This window comes from Eutrigla gurnardus (genome assembly GCF_963514095.1).
Source record: "Eutrigla gurnardus genome assembly, chromosome: 6".
In the NCBI taxonomy this organism is placed as follows: Eukaryota; Metazoa; Chordata; class Actinopteri; order Perciformes; family Triglidae; genus Eutrigla; species Eutrigla gurnardus.
The window spans coordinates 8,695,471-8,716,741 of NC_139920.1; the positions used below are offsets into that span (position 1 = coordinate 8,695,471).

Genomic DNA, 21,271 nt, shown 5'->3' on the forward strand with positions numbered 1-21,271 from the left:
ATTTAAATGCTAACGTGTTTTTAGCAGGTCTCCGTGTTTTTAAGTGCTGAAACGTTCCAGTTACATTGAAGTGCAGCTGAGCGCGGTTACGCTAGCAATCAATTAGCTACCAAGATGAATTTAACACTTGGCTGTAAAGTTGACCTTCTGGGCTACTGTAGAAACACGGCGTCCGTATGTAGATATGAAGTGTTCATTCTAAGGTGATGAAAATCAACACTTCTTATTTTCAGGTGATTATACACTACAGAGTCCATTAATATTACTATACTATAGTACTATATTACTTTTAATATTGCTATGGACCCTCCTGAGAAACTGCCAGGAGAGGCCCCTAAATTCAAGAGATTATTCCTTTAAATATGAGTATAATGATATATATTTTGCAACACATCATGCAATAGATCTTTTTCAGAGCACACATTTTGACTATAATGCAGAAAAGGCACAGGTGTTAGTACCGTGAACCATGAAAGTGTGTCAGTGAGCCAGCGTGCACAACCCCAGGACGCTGAAACCGAAGCAGCCAGAACTTAGCCATCGTTCATTTTAATTATTACACCTGTACTCTCCCCATGAAAAAAGTAACGCCTCACGCCCTTTTCTGATGCCATGTGAGAAACGATCAGATATTGTGTTGTTTGGTTTGCTTGCACCGACTAGCATTTGACCTTTTGTAACCTTCAGTATGTCTGAGCGACATCAATACGTGCTTATTGTATTTGACGCAGGCGTTGAACAGTCATGCGTCACGAGTCACGAGTCATCCATCACCAAGGTGTAGAGGAAAGCTTCAAGCTAAAATAAATCATGTGATTAAGAGCGAACGTGACACTTGAGCTCCACTATTACGATCTGTAATGACTGCTGTTATGAAACGTCCCAGAACATTATAAAGGATTACGCCGGCCTCGTCATGCGTTATGCACGTAACTACAATACCATGTTGATAGAGGCTTCACAGAAGGTGCTGCCCATCGATTAATACCCCGTCAATATAAGGCATGACTCATCGTCAGATGAATGAGCAACAAACACCAGATACGAGTTGATCTTTGGTTGGATAACATTTAGTGTGTTCATGTCTCAGAGTTGTAGCACAGTTAAATGCATGAGTGGAAACTATAACAACACCAGTATTAAACTGGAACTGGCAGTAAGAAAGACAGGTGTGAGTCGGCCGAAGGATGAAAAAACTATGTTGTTTTCCATGTGTCTGCAGAACACTTTTCTGGAGAAGTGTGCTGAATAAAACCTAGAAACTCCCTCAAACCTGTTGATGGACTGGGTTTTACTTTGCAAACGCGTCCGGATGACTCCTTCAACCCCATATTGTGACATGACCGTCTGGTAGCAACAATGTCCACTTACTCAACACGTCCTGCGGCTGCATTGCATTATTGTTCATTTTGACTGCCGCTGGTGGGGAAATCACAGATCAACGCAGAACTGACACTTTGCCCGTGACGAGCTGAAACCATACCATATTTTGAAAGGATGTGGTCTTCAGACGCCGCGGTGTGGAAATGTCTCCACGTGAATTCACATCATTTTTAAAAGAAATAAACACTGCACCACCAGAAATGTAAAATAAGGCATGAAATGAAAATTCAGGATAAATGTCTGTGAAACACCACAAAACCGTACGCAGTTAAATAATCAACATTTAAGCCGACACATTATTAAAGTTGAAAATATTATCTATCAACATCGCTGGTGTTCAAGTGACCACAAATATTAGGGGCTGCATGTAATGACGAGGACTTTAAGGATTCTACGCAAATTAGATTTTACGTAACTTTCCATCACACCATCATGGAGAAGTTCAGTGTTCATGTGACCTTCAGCCAAAGGCTAAAGCAGAAACGAATAAATAAAAAATCAACTGGAATAGAAAGAAAGAAAATGAGGAAGCCATAATAACAAGATATTACAGACACATGAATGCTTATTTGATAACACGGCTACTTGAGCATTAATGACAGGAGCTAATGGGGAAAAAATTAAGTAGACGTTCTCTATTTAAAAGATCCCATTTAATTTGTGGATATGAAATCGGGAAGCAGTTTAAAACCTTAATTCAACATGCAGTGACCATAAAGACACATCACAAAGATGTTAAAGGTGTGAGAATAAGATTAGACCAAGCTGGTAGGCAGTTTTGTGTGTTCACAGTGATAATTAAGAGTTCTAGTTACTCACAAAAATCAGTCCAAAAGAATCCTGTGGAGGGCTGTGTTCTGACGCAGAACAATCAAGCTTATAAAATAGAGACATATTCATGTTTGGGGATTGTATTAGTGGGAAATAAAAATGTATGTAAGAGGAAGAAGAAGAATAGAGTCCAAAATTCACTCCAGATGTTGTTTAAAAATCAAGGTCATATACGTAGCGTTGCGATGCTGCTGTTGTACAAGCTGTGGCGTCCGTACGTGGCAGCGTTTTTAGTAGCATCCAGAGGGAAACAGTGTACCTTTGATTAAAAAAAAAAAGAACAAAAACATCTGGATTCTGGTTTCTGGTCGAGGCCTCTCGTACCAAGCTCACCATAGCAGAGTGCAGCAGCATGTTGGAGAGTTGGTTACATACACGAACGGAGCCCTGGAGTCTACTTTGGTACCTAAATCATTGCGCTTACTCTCGTCCACCACTCATCTACCACGCACACTGCTTCACTACACAACTGTAGAAAATACTGTCTTTGAAACCAGCTCGTCAGAGGCTTGAATTGTTCTTGAAAACGTTTGTCCGATGGCACGTAAATGTCCGGGAATGCAAGGAAAGAGCACCATCGTTGGCATTTCTGGATGCTTTGGAAGCATACGCAACAATATTCAACAAAGAATCCTTTTACTTTTACTATGCTGTAAAAAGGTAATTCAACTATATAAAAACTCCAAAAGAACTGTACAAAATCAAATCATCAGGCTTGAGGCTGCTCTTTCATCTGATAAGGCACATTTTCATACACATATTCCTTATGGGTAGTGTCCACCAGCCTTTAGTGTCGCTGTTCTTGTTTAGTAAAAAAAAAAAAAGAAGTAGCTTGTTTTCAAACGTAAGCGCCCAACGCTGCGTGGAACTCTGTGAGACACTGAACCAGCTGCTGAAACTTGGGCCTCTCCTCGGGGTCCAGGGCCCAGCAGCAAGCCATTACTGCAAACCTGCAACACAGCACAAGAGAACGGGCTCAAATCAAGTACTGTACACAAGCACATTCAGGGTTTATGGTGTTTTGTGGGTAAAGAAACATTTTTAGAAATAAACTGATATTCTCTGAGATGATAAAATTATACATTTGCAAGAAAAGAAACGTGACACAGATGAAACTGACAAATTTACCAGAAATAAGCTGGGAAAAACTGTTTTGAGTCGCAGAGTGCACAGTATACATATATATATATATATATATATATATATATGTATATATATATATATATATATATAAAACATAAGTTTATTCATGTTCACGGAACATACGGAAAGAACAATAAAGAAAAAAACAAGCAATCTTGGGGATTTGTCTGATAACCCAAAGGCAAAATAAGATGTACATAAGGTTTAACATGTCAGTATTATGTTCATAAAATATCACAGAAAGATTTTTGTATTGAATTTATTGAATGAAATGAAGAAATTCAGACACTACCACGGTTTTGCAGTTTCTGAGGTTTGTAATATCAGAGAACATCTACGTTTTTCAACTTTTACATTCTCAGAATATTAACCCCCCTTCCAAGCTACTTAACTATTATTTTTCCTTTCGAAACATTGTTCCGAATACGCCGTCGTAGTTTTGCGTAAGACAGGATGCAGTGGGAGGGAGAATGAGGGTGACACGCAACATGAATCTAGCGTTTCAAACTCTTGAAACAGGAGCTTCCTGTACAGCGCTGATATAAACTAGTGAGATGTAATCACTTCCTAATCAACGCATGCCCAAACGGGCAACCTCTAATATTTGGGAAAAGGAAGCAGTCACCTCACCACCATTGTATTTAGACGGAAACCAAGTTCAGCTATCAAACAGTGAGTTGAGGTGATTATTGCCCGAGGTCTTTGTGGATACTCAAAACTATTCGGTTTTTTTCTGGCATGAGGGTTTTTTTGGTGGGAAAAACAGAACAAAAGCAGTCAAATTGTCAAAACAATTCAAAATTAAGTTTGGAATTAAACATATGAGGTGTTAATGTTGTTGAAAAAAGCAAGTGAGGACTGTAATTGTGTATAGATATTGTCCAGACTAATAATAAAAACGTTTTATCTGAATTAAATGTAGGGGAGCTACGGACAATCTTTGATGCTGGACAAACGAGTGGCGGCTTGACTGGGACGCATAGCGGTGTATCGTCAGCATGGAGGTGGAAAGAAATGACTGAACGGGAGCCTGTGAGTAATTATTGATAAAAATATCAAACACATAATAATTACAACAAAATGGATGTGGCTGTGACCACCCAAAGCTCGACCTCAGTGATTTCAATCAATCCTGCATCACAAACTAATCCACCCAGGCGCTCCACTCCGAGCCAGGAACAACCCCGACATTGTCCAGAGGTGAGAAGGCGACAGCCTCGTTGGAAACTTAATACTGAAGAGGTAGCATGGAAATAATAATGCTGGGTGGGAGAAGAGACGGATGCCTGTGGCCTCCTCCTACGTGACAGGAGATGCAAGATGGCTGATAAACTTCACATTTACCACACACACACACACACACACACACACACACACACACACACACACACACACACACACACACACACACACACACACACACACACACACACACACACACACACACACACACACACACACACACACACACACACACACACACACACACACACACACACACACACACACACACACACACTTCACAATCATAAGCAAGAGTTCAAACGTGTAAAAATTGACTACTTATTAGTACATTTAATGAGATTCCTCTATTATGTTGACATTTTAAGAGCATACTGGATACTTGTATTATTATATTAAGATATGTATGTTTATTGTGCATTTGTTTTCATATGACTGCTGTCTCTCAAAGTGAATCCTTTGATCACTGCTGTTTTTGTTCAGCCTCCATCACTTACTTTTTCTATTGTTGGGATTTTTTTGGGGCATTATTTAATACAATGTCTGATATTTTGTTAATAAATCTAAAAAAGTGCTATCATCTCACTTCCACCTGATTATGATTGCATCCAACAATTACTTTTCTCAACTGATTTTACACAGATGTTTGTCCGAATGCCGTCCGTTCCACCGGCTGCATTCCATTCAAATCTGCACTCGATTACTTAGAGAAAGGAAACGTAGTGTTTGTGTGTGTGCTCTGTAATTCAACTTACAGTTCATCTGGACAGTTGATTGGTTGTGCTATTCTGTACCCATCCTTCAGGTAGGCCGACATCTCAAAGGGGTCGATGTCGACGTAGGGGGTCTGACCCAGAGTCATGAGCTCCCACAGCGTCACTCCGAAGGCCCACTGTGAAAACACAACACGCCATTAATGCCGAGGAATTTCATCTTCTAAACATCATCCACACAAGCCGTTGTCCTTCAAGTGTTATCATCAAACAGCGTAAACATTACCATTTCTATTCAGACTCGCATTGAAAAACAATACCAGGAAATTATGCTCAAATATTTAATACAGAATACAAATCGTTGCTGTGAGATTTTGTTAAGAGGCCAAAAGTAAATAGTCGGATGGCTGTTGTGTTTCAGTGAGGGCCCACCCTGCATGTGTTGTTGTGCTGAAGGAAAACAAGAGTTTCTGATACCATCATTATTATTATATATATCTAAGGTCACATGAAAACTAAAGGGCTTACATTAGGTGTTGACCCTGTACTTTGTATTTGGATAGAGTGCTGCAGGAGTGAGTCAACATTTCTTCACTTCAGGCTCGTCTAAGTCAGAGGATTTGGTTAGATGTCTGAAATAAGGTCTGTGTTTAACACAAGCCAAAGAGATTTTAACATTTTGTTCTAGCATATAAAATACAACAATAAAAGCCCTCTCGTAAAAGGGTGGTTGCTAACAAGTGGCTGAGACTACAATGAAACTAGTCCACCTCCATAGCCTCATTGTGTCAAGCCTTATTTAAAATAAAATTGGTCAGTTCTTGCTAACCTGACAGTGACCTATGAACACTAAACAACATACCGTATGCAGGTTTCTGTGTGTGAGTATGTCACAACCTCTAACGGGGTGACACTGAGCCTTTAAAGGAAGTGAAGGGAGTGATTGAGGACGCGGGGCACGGTGATGGGAGGGCTTCTAAAAAGGAAAAACACGATGTACAGTAACCCACCCTGTTCCCACATGAGCACCGGGCCAATGCAAACATTCCCAACAAGGCCTAAACATGTGAGTGGTGCCTTCCTCATCCCGTCAGGCTTGCTGTGCGTAACCACTGACATATGGCTATGGAGCATTTATGTGCGTAACACTGGCATGCGTGATGCTCTTGTGATGCTACACAGCTCCAGGTTCTTGTCTGGGCTTCTCCTGGAGTTGGTTGGTAATGCCAGGCCTTAACTGTAAGTGAAGGGAGGGGGTTACTATGAAGCTGTGTGAACGTAAGAGGAATGCAGGAGGTGGGGGCATGTCTGGCTGGTGTCTAAGCTGTGTCTCCAAGGATCTGTCGAGCTTCCCGACTGTCCGCCACGCCCGCTCTTTCTAACAGGAAAGCGAGAAGAGACACATGTTGCTCAGCACTCACCCACCCTTCCCTTTGACACCTTGACCAAGCGTCTAAGAATGGCCTGCATACAATTGATGCCATTTCCTGCATCACCCTCTCTGTATCACATCCCCTGAACCTTTTGTAGTTATTAAAAACCACTTGCGAGACAGGAAGGGTTTTAGGAAAGGCTACACTGTCCACAGATATAGGGTTGCATGCAAAGACTGCATTTAAGAAGTGGACGTAGTCATGGTGACGTCACCCATTGGTTTGTGGACTACAGTTGTGATTCCTCTAGTTCGGCATTTTGAACGTTAACATTTTTGCTTCCACTGAAGGAAGTTACCATATTTGGACTGTGGAGGAGCAACGGGCGGATCTGATAACACAAGCAGCAGCAGAGCAGCACCCTTACTGGATCTGGATCCATCCGGATTCTGGTGTGAAGCAAAGTTAGCTTCATAATTAAAGGTCAACTTTACAGTTAAGAGTTAAAGTAATTTTAGTAGCTTCTTGCATTGGTAGCAAGCTATCAATCACAAGGTAACCCCGCCCTAAAGCATACCCTGCTTTATGGTCTATTCGACTCTGAATGGACTATCGCCTACCAGTCGCCCCCCGATGGCCATTAGAGAGAATGCAAGTTTAAGACACTTCAGCCTGGGTTTAAATATTCCTAATTGGAGGTTGCAGCCTGGTTGCATGGTTGTTGTAGAATGAAGTAAACTGCATATCTGCTACTCTTACCACGTCACTTGCGCTGGAGAAGTCGTTGTTGAGCAAGCTCTCCAGGGCCATCCAGCGGACCGGCCTGTTCTCATTATCGCCCAAACAGTGGTAATCCATGGGAAACAGGTCTCTGGCAAGGGCATTGTCTGTTATCTTCACCTGCATGTTGTCGTCAATGCTGTGGGTGGGGTCGGGTGGGGGACATCAAAAGAACAAATATTTTTAGCAATTACATTCCAAATCCAAATCACCTAAAGTTAAAAGGGAAGGAGTGAGGAGAAATGACGGGGACACTTACACGCAGTTCCTGGCAGCGAGGTCTTTGTGGATGACCTCCCTGCGAGCCAGGTAGCTCATTCCACATGCAATCTGGATGGCCATATAAACCAAGTCTTGTTGAGAGATCGCCTGAAAGGAAATGAGGGGAAGAGAGAGAGAGAGAGAGAGAGAGAGAGAGAGAGAGAGAGAGAGAGAGAGAGAGAGAGAGAGAGAGAGAGACACAATGTACAGTTGAGAAGCCCAGACAGGAAAAACCCAAAAAGGGAGGGCGTGGGGACAGGAGACCACAGCTGGCACGACTCTACTGTGGTGCGAGTGGTCACAAATTGTTCTTATTTCCGTTGAAATGGTACAAAGTCAACTATGGGTCAAAGATGGGAGTTACACCACGGAGACTATTTCAGTGTTTAAATGCAAGTGAGAACCAGAAAATATTACTTGTTGAAACTAAAACTGTTGTTTAAGCTTTGTTAAAAAAAGGCACAAGCAAAGCTCTGAGGATCTGTGCGTTGGTCATCAGAAGGTTGGCTCTCAGTGAAATATCACAACATATACTGTAAGGATTGCCATGAAAAATACAGACCAAAAATACTTTTTCTCTAGCGCCACAATGAGTTTGACATTTGTAGTTTTGATTGAAATTTCTCAATGACTTTTGGACAAAACAGACATCAGTTTCTTAGTTTTTTTCCCCCGGGTAAATTCATTTTGGAGTACGAACATTAGAAACGGCCTTATTTAAATCATTTTGTCCTAAAAGTTGTACAATTCTGATGATTCCAGGGTTAATTTAGTGTCTTCATTCATGTGTGTGAGCTGAGGCTGAGACTAAAGGAAACATTAGTGCAGTTGTTCCATGAGCTCCATGGATGCCGACGCGATGTGGAAGATCCAGGTAATTATACAGACACACACACACATAGACACACACACACACACACACACACAGGAAATTGTGTAATCATATCTGGCGGTGGACAGTGTGAGACAACCTAAATTAATTCATCCCACATAACAAAGTCAGGAAAACAAAGTCTTGACAATCAGGGAACAGAGATAAGACCAGTTTAAGTCAACAACGCTGCGATGTGTGGAGCTGGTACGGGACGGTCCAGTCAGCCATGCAGAGCAACCTGGAAGAACGACTGTTGGAAACACTTTTTTCTCCTCACTTTGGAAACTTCCAAACCAGATGTTCACTTTGATTTTAAATGCCACACTGTTGATGTTGTCCCTCCTCCGGTGCTTCATCCTCCTCGATCTGATGCATTTGTGATTTACAGCTGGATGTTTATTGCTACAGCACAACTTAGTGACTATATCTTTGATTCCCACAACTGCCAAAAGTACTTAATAAGCTTGCTGAGAGCGAGGTGCTGATGTGTTACTTGAAACTATACAAAGCCGTTTTGATTCATGTAAATGGAGGCAAGCTGCGTCTTGTGATTGCTACATCTGGATTCTGCAGCTGATTGATTGGTTGGGTCTGTGGTTGGATCTGTGCCGTGGCACTGCCAAGCTCAGCAAAGACTCCCGGGGGTTAACCTGTACAAAAGCCTGATTGTCTTAACGTAGCGAATAAATCTCTGCCTGTAGCAGCGCCTTCATGACTTTCCTTCTAATAACAGTATAAACACACGTTACTGTGAGGTGTTGCTTTGTGTCGAGTTCAGCAAACACACAAAACGATCTGTCAGGCTCGACTCTTGTATATACTTTTCATCCTATTTGGGGGATTTATATTAATGGTTTAATACACGATTCCTGTTTTATTTTGGATCCACCAAACGCATGCTCACCTGTGGGTTGTTAGCCTCAGCGAGCTTGCACTGCCGCAGGAACAGCTTGAGATTCCCCCAGGCCATGAAGGGCAACAGCACCATGGGCTTCTCCCCGTCCTCCGTACATACGTGACTTATGGGCAACAGGTTTCTGAAACAGGAACAGTGTACATACGTTTAATGGACGTCAAATTGGCTGCATGTCAAAGGGATTCTTGGAAGATGGAAGTACATGTTAGCCTGGGGGTCAAAGGGGAAGTGTGAGCATGTTTCAACCTCCTGAGCTCACAAAAAGAAGGAAGGAGTGGGCCAACGTGACTATCAGTCTTTTCCATGTAAAGTGAAAGTAGCGAGGGGTTCTGAAAAAATGTGCTGCACTAATGCTCCTGTAATCGGAAACTAAGTTCAGCTCAGAGTGTGCAAGGAATTTGTGACATCCATGTTGATAAACATGTTTTGCTCTCGTCACAGACTTGGTGGCGGTTTGTGCTCTCTGAGGAAAGCTGTGGTGTTCTTTCATCAGCGCTCACATCGAGCCTTTTAAAGACAGTGTTCTTTGCTTCTACGTTAAGATCTGAAAGAGCAGAAGTGGACATAAGTGATGGTCTAAGATGGATACCAAATTGGGGTTATGTAGTGTTAGGGCTTTTTTTTTACTCTGTTCTTAAACTGATTCATATTTATATCGATTTATCAAATAAAAGGACACAGTTCTATTAAAAAACACAACAGAGAGACTGATGAGTGTTTGCTTCCACTCACCGATGATGAAGTCCACGAAGCTTGCAACTTTCCGTCAACATCATGGTCACCTGCACCTCAGACGCATTATCTGAACAATCAGACCAACAAAATGAGATTAGAAGACATGGAGCGATGTGGCAGAACCAGTTACCTGTGCAGTAAACAAGTTGAAAAGTGAAGGACATGATTCCTGTTCTCTCACACTGCCTCAGCCAACACTCATAGTTCTAGTAGGAAGCTTCAGAGGAAAACGGACTTGCCAAAGTCACAGAGGTTCAGCTTTTAATCTGTGAGCAGCTTCGCCATCGTCTTAGAGAAGCTGCATTGTTATTTTCTCAAAAGGCGCATAAGGAGGAAGTAAAGAGTTGAACAAAGCCAAGACTGGCATGGGGATATTGTTCACTGAGTAGTATCCACCCCTCCCTGAGTAAACATGAGAGAATGGAGAGGTCAGAAGGCAACTGGCAGGGAAAGCTGACACATGCCACCGACAAAGAACCTGAGCGTCCTACATGCAAACGCTGCAGCGTGAGTAAGACGCCTAATTACATTAACTGTCAAACGTGTGTGTCCGTTTACTGGACGGCTGCGTTTCAGGCCAACGACCTACGGTCATGTTTTGGCACTTCAGTGATCGCTTTCCCAACAAACACGCTTCTTAGAAAAGCCGTAGTGAGTTGCACATTAATATGAGGGATGGGTAAACGTACAACACTCTTGACTTGACAACATTTTCATTTCTCTTGACGTTACTGTGCATTCAGCAGCCAGGAGGGTGCATACCTTTCACCGTCTTCACAAAGACCTGCTTCTCCTTGCTCGGGTCTTTTTCGTCCAGCAGCACGCCGTGGAAGATGCGGCCAAACGTGCCTGTCAAAGACAAACCAGGGGTGTTTATTTGAAGGAAAAGGTCACATTCATGATAGAAAAGGTCACCTCCCTCACAGGTCGCCACGCCTGGCTGCTCTGTGGACGGAGGTGGACAGCTTAAAACGTGTAGTCTAAAAGGGATTCGACAGCTTTGGCTCTCTTCTCGCTGACAAAGAGGCAAAACAAGAGATTCACTGGAGCTCAGAGGACCTTTCTCCACTTCGAACAATTCAGAAACACATACGACGGCGAAAAGGCCAAGTGAGCATGTTCATCATCTCCTTTGTCTAAACTGTCACCGCATTGCTCCAGGAGGTTACTGAGGTAAAATGCCATTTAAGAACATAAACCATCAACATAAACTGAGGGAAAAAATCTGAGCCCCGAGGCTCACTATCCGTGTGTTTCAACAGGAGAAGAGACAAAGCTAACAACAGGGTTAGTGTTCGCACATCTCCCTCCCTCCCCAACCTTCTCTGTCGAGCCTGTCTGGACCTGCTGGCTCCCGAGAACAGAACCCCAGCCAGAGTTCAACCGCCTCCGAGAAACGGCCAAGTATGTCTTCTATGCGTCCTTATCTCTCACGTTTTTCATATTTATTTAATATGTATGGCACTGTGTGCGTAGCATTTAATGTGGACGAGATACTGCACTGGCAAGTCATCCGCAATACATTGTGTCAGGAGGTGAGAGATACGCAAGTGCAGGTATTTGCCAGGGTGTTTTTTTGCAGATGGCTGTGCAGCATCCTGATAATACAGTTAGAGCTACCTCACATCAATATTTACATTCAAATAGGTCTTAATAGAAACAGAAGCTGTCTGAGACATGATTTAAACCATAATAAGACTCTCATAAATCTAACAAAGACCAACCAAACGCCATTGTGGGGGGAAAAAAACTATTTCAAAATAAAATTTTCCAGGTGCTTTGAAAAAAGTTGCACAAGTCAAAATGAAGTGATGATGTCTTCAGGTACAGGTGTCATAAAGCCTCCGCAGCTGTCCACAACATGTTTGATCACCACACCCATACAAAGGGCAATTAGTCATAATCCATAAAAGCTAGTCAATCCACAGCAAGTGAGATAAACAGATTCAGCGGAACCGCAAAGCAAAAACAATCATCAAATAGAAGCTATAAAGCAGTTGAGCCAGCGTAGAGGCCTAACTGTCTTTGAGCCGGGCTCAAGAGACACTCGGCTGCTTTCACACCTGTAGATCATTGGGTTCATCCAAAGGAAACTAATCTTACATCGTTGAATCCTAGTTCTGGTCCCGTTCACCAAGGCTTTTACAAACAAGCCAAGACGAATCAACATGAAGTTATACAGACTGACAGTTAACACGTTGATTGGACAGTTTAGGTCGATTGACATCCAACATCATCAGGAGCCACGAAATCAAATTGTGGTGACTGCCAGAAGTTGATGGAGCACTTTAATGCTTCTGATGTGTGTTTATTCACAACGAAATAGCTTATCAACACTGTGAGTAGGTCATTATTAAAACACTACTTCGACCGCATGTTAATAATAATAATAATGACTAATAAAGAATAATACTGGCGGCTGTTTTGATGTGCAACATTAGGCGTCTGTGTATTTTGGCGGTAACAGGTAGAGACAGGACGGAAACTAAGTCTCTGGTACAGTAATGGTGTGGGGCTGACTACTGTGGTAATATGGTCCTTTTTAATGAACTGACAAAGCACAGTCAGTTACAAGCAAAGACGTTTTAGACCCATTAATCAGGGGAAATACCTGTGCTGACGTACTTGTTGATAAGCAAAAAGATGGATTTATTAGCAGTTCGGCTTTTGATGCTACAATCACTGCTATCGCTGGTTCATTTTAGGGCCCGACCGATTATCGGCCGCACCGATATATCGGGCCGATATTTAACATTTTAGGGATATCGGTATCGGCCATACTTTCCATAAATTCCCACCGATAAGTTCATATACTTTTCACAACCAATTTTGCAGCCGTTTCGTTCTGAACGCGCCTTCCGCTCTTGCCACTTGGAATTCATGAGCCTTGCCAAGTTGCCTCGCCCGTCACAGCATCTGATTGGTTTGGCACACGGAATACAACCAATCAACACGCAAGGCTGCAAGCGGGGCGGGGTGCCTTCACGCTCCCTGTGACTCGTGAGCGGTTTCTAGACGGCCACGTGGGGCTAAGGGCGGTGCTGCGTGCGGATACAACTTAAAGCAGAGAAAACACATTTCCTTCGAGGTAAGCAGTGTTTCCCCTACCATTGTACAGGCCTGGCGGGTCGCCAGGCCAAGGAGACCTGCCGCCAGGCCAAAAAAAATAAATCAATACTCCAAAAATAAGCTACCTATCAATTAATTCATAAATCAATAATCATTTACATTAGGAGCGCCTCCGCGCAGCACAGTAGACTTGCTCCGCAAGATGCGCGGCTGCAACAATCCTCGCCGCGCGCTCCCGCTACGTTTTTCGTGTACTTTACACGCTTGATGTTGTTCTGATGCCGTTCCGCCTCGTTAAACCACCACGATGTCGCTTTCTACTTTGAAAACACGGAGTTGACACTGTATTTTGACAAGCTGTTGCACTCTTTAGACTCGTGGTGTGAGCGGAACCGGACCGGTACCGGAACCGGACCGGTGCATTTATAAGAAAAATGCCGCTGTGTTTCTCCGTCCAAAATCCGCTTTCCTCGCGCTGCCTGCTCGCACAGATCCGCTCGTGCGCACATTCGCTGATGCAGGTCGAGTGTTTAATATAAATATATGCAGAGACGGCGCTCCTTCAAAACAACATCAAGCCATGCATGTGTAGTATTAGGACGTGATGACGTTTGTACAACCGGGCTAACGGGCCAAAGCCCGTTTGGGCTGGAGCAGTGTGAATGCAAAGCCGCTGGGGACCCCCCTGGGGCAATCGTGCCGAGGCACGCTACTGATCGCGCCCTTAGGCAGCCTATGTTAATAAAATAAGGATTGTTTTTGATAAGCTGTGGAACTCTGAGTTAACCTATTTCTACCTGAATTTCTATGAACTACCTGGCTGTTGAGTAAACCTATAACTTATATTTTACTTGATAAAATAAGACAATATATGCACTCATGTCGTTGTAGTGTACTATTAAAAACACTTAATGGAAGTTCGAGTCAGTGTGTGCCATTTTTAATTTATTCGAGAATTTTTTTCTTCTATTTATCGGTTGCACATATCGGTTATCGGCCTCCCATTTTCATAAATATCGGTATCGGCCCTGAAAAAACCATATCAGTCGGGCCCTAGTTCATTTGCTTTCCCACAAACAAACAGCACCAGAGTCTGCTTAAAGTCCCTCCTTCCCAGGCGGTCTTGGTCCGGTTGTTTGGTCCCAACCGGGGTGCACTTGACAGCTTCCAGACCAGCTCAAACAAACTGGACTAACCAGACAAACGGACCCGAGCTGGTTTGAACCGAACAGGTGAGCTGTGAAAGCATGCAAGTCTAGCTAATCTCTGAGAGGTGTTAAGCAAACTTTTGTACGTGGACCACCTAGTGGCAGTAGATAAAAGACAGAGCACCACCACAATTAGAACACATCATCCTGAGGGGATCTTGAATGTCTATCCAGTAGCTGCTAACATATTTCAGTCTAGACCAAAGTGGTGGACCAACTAATCCCTCGCGCCAAAGACAACGTTAGGCGTCCAAGACATATCTGAGTATCTGAGGGTTCGCTTCCAGCTTCTACACACATTTTAAAGCAAGCAGAGTACAAAGAGTACCGGCCATGTTCTCATTCATTTTCTACACAGAAACAATGAGCCTGACTATCAGGGGACCTTTAAGTGGCATTTAAAAACACAACAGCCACTCTTTATCACCTCCACTGTGCTGTAGTCACCCTTGGGAAACTTTTACATCGTTCACACACGAACCTCCAGTGTGGCTGAAAGAAGGTGAAGTACAGTCTTGTTCCATCACTGTGACGATGCTGCATCGTCTCAAACAGCAGCCAGCGTCTAAAGTGAGAAAGTCTCCTCCAGGCCAAAACTGAAGCCCAAATAGTTGAGTGAGATTTAGAAACGGCACCGTCTCGGGCTTTCTATCAATATTTAATTTGCCTCAGCATGAACAAACTTTTGCTATTTGAGTTTCATGTCAAGGCTTCGCTGACTGGTCTGATTCGGCACGCTCATGTTCATAGATCACATTCTTCTCTTTACGTCAGACACAGAAAAGCAGAAGGGGAACGTGGACGGTCATGAATAAGCAAATAAATGTATGGTCGCATTCATTAAGCTCCTGAACATGAATTCACATAAGATAAGCTTGATCAAACGAAACACAACATGATGCAGCAACTTCAGAATTTTGCATGCACCTGTTTCCAAACAGCGTCTGGCAACCTCCGCGGTAGTTATAATTCACAGCTGTTAACGGTTGCCAGTGGAGGCTTGTAGGAGTATAAATCTTCACGTTACTGAGGCTCTTGTGTCTTGTAAACAGTTACTATCAGGCCCATTCCAAGCAAACTCCTAAGAGACTACATGACAATGAGTGACATGGTGTACCACCGGGAGATTAGCAACAAAGCATTATCTGAAGCCATATTCAAATTTCCACTTTTCCCACATTCCTCAGGTGTGCAAATAACAAGCATTAACTTCCCTTTCCTCTCTGAATTGTATGTTATATGTTCTACTTATTAATTTCACACAATTATTCCACTATATACGTACACAGGTAAAAGGATTTACACAGAGAAAATCAACCATTAAACTGAAATCACAGGCTTCCATAGAAAATGATCTCTGCAAAAACAATTATCAAAGAAAAGAAGAAAATGATCACAAACTTAAAGTGGTAGTTGGGTGTTTTGAACTTCAAAAAAACCTCACTATCCCTTTAATGGTTGCAGCCCGCGGGCTAACCCTCTCTGCAGTTTGTAGTAGCACTAGCTATTGTAAACTAACATGAGAGCTGCTCGTAAAGGTGGAGAGACTTCCTGTTCAGGAAAGGCTAAATTATTTCAAGATAAGTCATAAATAATCTCCTATCTTATCCTGATTATCAAAATCATTCTCATTTAGTTTTTATATGATCAACAGTAAGTGCTCCATTGCTCTATTCAACGTGTGTTCACCTCTTTTTGGTTTGTGGTTTTTAAAGAGTTCTTTCTTTGTAATTCATTTCATTTTTTTATTTTTTTTAATGGGGGAGAACCACTGCACAATCCTACATCGTTGTTTGATCAATATGTGTACTTCTCACCTCAAGATGTGAATAAAAATGGTTTCTATGGATATCTACAAGCCCCCCCTTACAGATATGTCCAGTTTGCATGCAGTATTAGCGTGTTATTTCTCCTATTAACAATGGTGTATATGACTATTTCTGCATACTGAGGTCTCTAAACAGTGGTAAATTACATAAAGTGGTCTGACTGGACAGCCGAGACTCTTGTGGATCCAATGAGCCCGATTTCATTCATGTGGGATGGTGTTAGTTCACACAGTGGGCATTTAATTGTAGAGAGCGTTTATTTAAACTTAACATCACTGTATCGATGACCTGTTGACCTTCATGAGAATCTCAGCCTCATGAAACTTTATAACCACCAACTAGAAACCATAACAAGATTTCTCAGCGGTTTCCAGAACAGAAGTGTCACCATCCATCCAATCACTGAAATGTATTAAATTATTTCAGAACAGTTTGAGATTGCAACCAGCCTGTCTCCTTCTGTGGTGTTCCCTTGGTGTCTTAACGTGGCATTTTGGAGCAATTTGATCATTTCTACCAATTCTTAAGTGGTAAAAATGTTTTACATTTAGCACCAAATCAGGGCAATAAATGGTACCAACCCAAACATTGCTGCAACAAATTATGAGACATAATGGGGATATATATATATATTAAATGAATAAATTGGTTAATTCTGATTTATGACAAGAGCAACATGACACAGTGCTGAGCTGCATCTCAAATTAATTAATCTTCCGGTTCTCAGCCTTCAGATGAAGATGACATCTTCTCTGTGGCATCTGCTGTTAGCTGCCTCTAAGGACCCTCTGTCCTCACCCAAAAGAAAAGAAACATGTCTGTGTGGGTCTAAGTGGGTTATGGGTAATTCTCAGAGCTCAGTACAAGACTACTGAGAAAAGTAAAGGGCAGAAAGGTCAACCACTCCACAAGACACAATCTGGGAGCAGCACCTCTTGGAATTTGTGTTTTCGGTGAAATTCTTTTCATTATGTTGAAACCTAGTAAGACAGAGGGGGAAAAGAAAGGAGAGCAAGAGAGAAGAATACCTTCATGCAAGACATCTCGTAACGTAACTCTCTCCCTTGAGATGGCGATGTCTTTCACTTTAGCTTTGGCCTCCATCAGAGTAACGCTCCTCAGGTCATTCTTCTCGATGCGGAGAGATGGGTAACCTGCAAGAACGGAGAAAACACATACGTCTAAATGTAAACAAAGCACTTTCAAAAGGAAATGACGGGTGTTTTAACCCTGATTAACACAGGGGAAATACCTGTTCTTACTCAGATTGCTTTACATCACAGACCTACAACTCTTAGTCAGACGGGTTTCTTCTAAAAACACACAGAATCCACACTTAAATTCAGTGAATTCCAGCAATTACAAGAAACAGTCAGCATCACATGTACATTACCCTGCACACGTTGCATCAAAGCAACTTCATGCAAAGTCCTATGTTACAGCACTTCCATTACATAACCTCCTCATTCACTCACTGCTGTGTGCTGCTGGCTCAAGTGAGTTTGGATTCAAAAAACACACACAAAGTTCCCCCACAGTGTCTGAACACGCAGACCAACAAACCATGTAAACACGACCCCGTAATATCAACACACCCATGTGTGCACACGATGTCAGCGATGAGAGATAACACATTAACCCCCTGGGCCTGCAGCTCGCTGCCGCCCAGGACTCTGCCAGGCGGAGCGCCGCTCAGACACACTGGAGGTAAACCAGCCGATGAATGGGAACGAGGGAAAACAACGACAAACAACCTCAGATTAAGTTAGAGGCAATGACAGGAGACAACAGCCTCGTCTTGTTCTTGTGAGCTACATCTGATACTTGGTTTAGAAAACAGGAGTTGTGAGCTAAATATATGAGAATGAAGCAGATGGGTCAGGATTTAAAGGAAAACACCACCGCATTTCCATACTGAACTATGTTCTGCTCTGATCTTAGACGAGGTGATACATACCTCCCTCTCCTCTGTGCGTGCACTCAATGGCTCTTGCGCGCACTCCGCGCAGCGCTAATTTGCTAGCATGTAGCTTGTCCCAGTATAGTCCTTAGGATCCAAAGGGGGGTGAAGTTAGAAGCGACCAAGCACTTCCACGTTGTCCCTATTTAAATACGGTTACGTGAGTAGTTACACGACCCAAGTTTGGTTACACAAAATGAAACATGCCAATTTTTCTAAGCGGATAACAAGGATAACTATATAGTATGGCGGAATAACAACTGGAAGCACTTCGACGTCGGCGCAGTAATATCATCACTCAAAACATGACGGGACTATATACCTTCTGCTTCTTTTCACAACCCTGTACGATGCACGTTATAACCATGATGTTTGATTGTTCCCAAACTATCTTACTACAACCTGATGCTTCCTCAACTGTGCACAAACTACTACAGGTAGTGCAGGCGACGGCGTGCAGGTCACGTAGGTTCTATTGACGGAAGTAAGAGGGGGAGCGGAGTGATGATATTACTGCGCCGACGTCGAAGTGCTTCCTGTAGTTACACGACCCAAACTTGGGTCGTGTAACTACTCACGTAACCGTATTTAAATAGGGACAACGTGGAAGTGCTTGGTCGCTTCTAACTTCACCCCCCTTTGGATCCTAAGGAATATACTGGGACAAGCTACATGCTAGCAAATTAGCGCTGCGTGGAGTGCGCGCAAGAACCATTGAGTGCACGCACAGAGGAGAGGGAGGTATGTATCACCTCGTCTAACATCAGAGCAGAACATAGTTCAGTATGGAAATGCGGTGGTGTTTTCCTTTAATCTCTAAATAAATATTAAACACAGGTCCCACCGGGGCCAGACAGGTTACTTTGATGAAAAGGTTAAACCTCTGCTGTAGTGTGTCAGCTGTTCACAGTACAGGTCAATGCTGCCCCCTAGAGGTCACACAAAGAGTAACAGTTGCTTTCAACAGTGAATGTCAATGAATACAGCAATTAAACAACTGTAAGATACTATAGAGGGCAAAAGTCTAAATGTAACAAACACTAAAGAATGGAATAATGATGTACATATGGGGGACAACACAGCATATCGTACATCTATTTCTATAGTGTCTGGTTATGTGCACTGATAACACTTTCTACCAAAAACAATGTTTCCATGGTGAACAAATGCATTGAGACCCTGAAGAGGCCGTTTCCCTACTTGACACTCAGTGGTGGAAGAAGTATCATCTATTTGATTTAAAGTAGCTAAGTGCTGCAATCAAAATCCTACTCAAGTAATAGCACATACACATTAGCATCAAAATATACTTAAAGTACCAAATGTAAAACTACTCATCATGCAGAATGGCCCTTTTCAGGTTAATATATATCATATTATTGAATAATAATTAGTGATCCATTAATGTGTGTATCACTTTAATGCTGTAGCTGGTAAAGGATGAGCTCCAAAATGATATGTGGAAGAGTTTGTATGGTTATTATCATCAATTTGAGTTACACCTCAAAATAATGGATGAGATCACAATGGCTGTGTTTTCTCTAACAATAAGAACGATCAACATGTGAAATAAAACACATCTGTCTGTCTTTCTTCTTAGAACAACTGATGCAATTATTTCCATTATCCATTCATTCACTGACTCTTTTTTATTATTTTTCAATTGATTGGTTATCCTGGACAATGTCAGGAAGTAGTAAAAACGTAGTGCTCAGAGCTCTGGTCAACATCTCTATGCGACTTGTTTTTCTGTTTACAATGATATACAACAGAGAAAAGCAGCAAATCCAGACATGTGTAGGCTGGAAACAGAACAACATTGTCGACAACCATTTTCTGTCGCCTGTGGACTAATATTGTTTTGGAACTAGTTTGTGGGACCTCTCCATTACAGTTAAATTCAAAATACCTAAATACGTTTCTGAGCAACTTAAGACACACAGCACAACAAGTTGCCAAACAACGGTGACAGAAATGTTAGTATGAAGCAGGTGAGATGCAGGGGTCAGGTTTTTGAGGCTTGAACCAGCCATCAAGAGGAAGACTTCCACTTTCTTAAATTCTATAAATGATGTACCGTTGCCTGACAGCTCACAATGATTTAACTAAGATGCAGGTTATAAAGGTGCGGAAATGCAACCATGTATGAATTTATTCACCCAGGCTGTGTAAAGTTCAGATAACTATGGAAAAAACAGGGTTAAAGTGTTAAAGCTTAGGGTGAACATGAGGACAAAATAGCATGATAGTTCTCAGTCTTAAGTGGTCTCTGCGGCTTCACTGGAACTTACTTTTGGTTTCATGAGGGGGGGCACCGGGGTTTTGGAAGGAGGAGGCAGCAAGCTGGAGAATGGGTGCAGAACCAGGGTGATTGTCTGATGACAAGAGGAGAGGGGGAGGGAGTGGAGGTCGGGAGAGAGTGAGAAAGAGGTGATTTAATGGACAGCTCGCTCAAATTACAACATGACCCGAATGAAAGGATGGTGATGGATAGTTGTACATTTTCAACACAAAACATCAAATCAAACCAGGCAACAAGTTGAGTACACTTTCCCATCATTGAGTTAAAGAAATAAAGGAATGGATGGATGATGATGGTGCAATCACACAGCAAAGAAAAGAAAAAAAAGGCAGGAGGGTCAAACTTAACACACAGCAGGTGAGATGTGGGTTTGTCTCCACAAGAGGGCGATGAAGGATCGCATACCGACAATGAGGCACAAAGCTAGCTGATGTGCTTTTTCTCGTGGTTTCCATAATGAACTATGGAGATCAATGTTCCATTGACATCAAGGATCAATTTAATTGAACTGGAGGAGGGAAATAATCCATGAATCTTACTGACACATATTACATGGGATCCTATGACATGAATGTTTTGGAAAAAACTGTTGCTGCCATTATATTATGAGAAAACTATCCAAGGATGATGGATCTCTCTTGGGCTGTAGCAA

The 21,271-nt window shown here is 42.5% G+C and overlaps 1 protein-coding gene across 3 annotated transcripts in view; it reads right to left on the reverse strand.

Annotated features, from left to right (window-relative positions):
* Positions 1–2,014: 2,014 nt before the first annotated feature.
* Positions 2,015–21,271, reverse strand: part of ryk (receptor like tyrosine kinase) — a 43,337-nt gene continuing 24,080 nt past the window's right edge. For 2 of the 3 annotated variants that reach the window (XM_084011800.1, XM_084011799.1), the window contains exons 8-16: positions 20,609–20,692; positions 17,386–17,511; positions 11,014–11,100; positions 10,249–10,318; positions 9,505–9,637; positions 7,725–7,834; positions 7,445–7,604; positions 5,355–5,491; positions 2,015–3,164 (exon numbers count right to left, since the gene is read on the reverse strand). In XM_084011800.1, coding sequence (XP_083867926.1) covers positions 3,053–3,164; positions 5,355–5,491; positions 7,445–7,604; positions 7,725–7,834; positions 9,505–9,637; positions 10,249–10,318; positions 11,014–11,100; positions 17,386–17,511; positions 20,609–20,692 — 1,019 coding nt within the window. In that variant the 3' untranslated portion in view covers positions 2,015–3,052. The remainder of the gene's footprint in view (positions 3,165–5,354; positions 5,492–7,444; positions 7,605–7,724; positions 7,835–9,504; positions 9,638–10,248; positions 10,319–11,013; positions 11,101–17,385; positions 17,512–20,608; positions 20,693–21,271) is intronic. The other variant, XM_084011801.1, reaches the window with a different exon arrangement.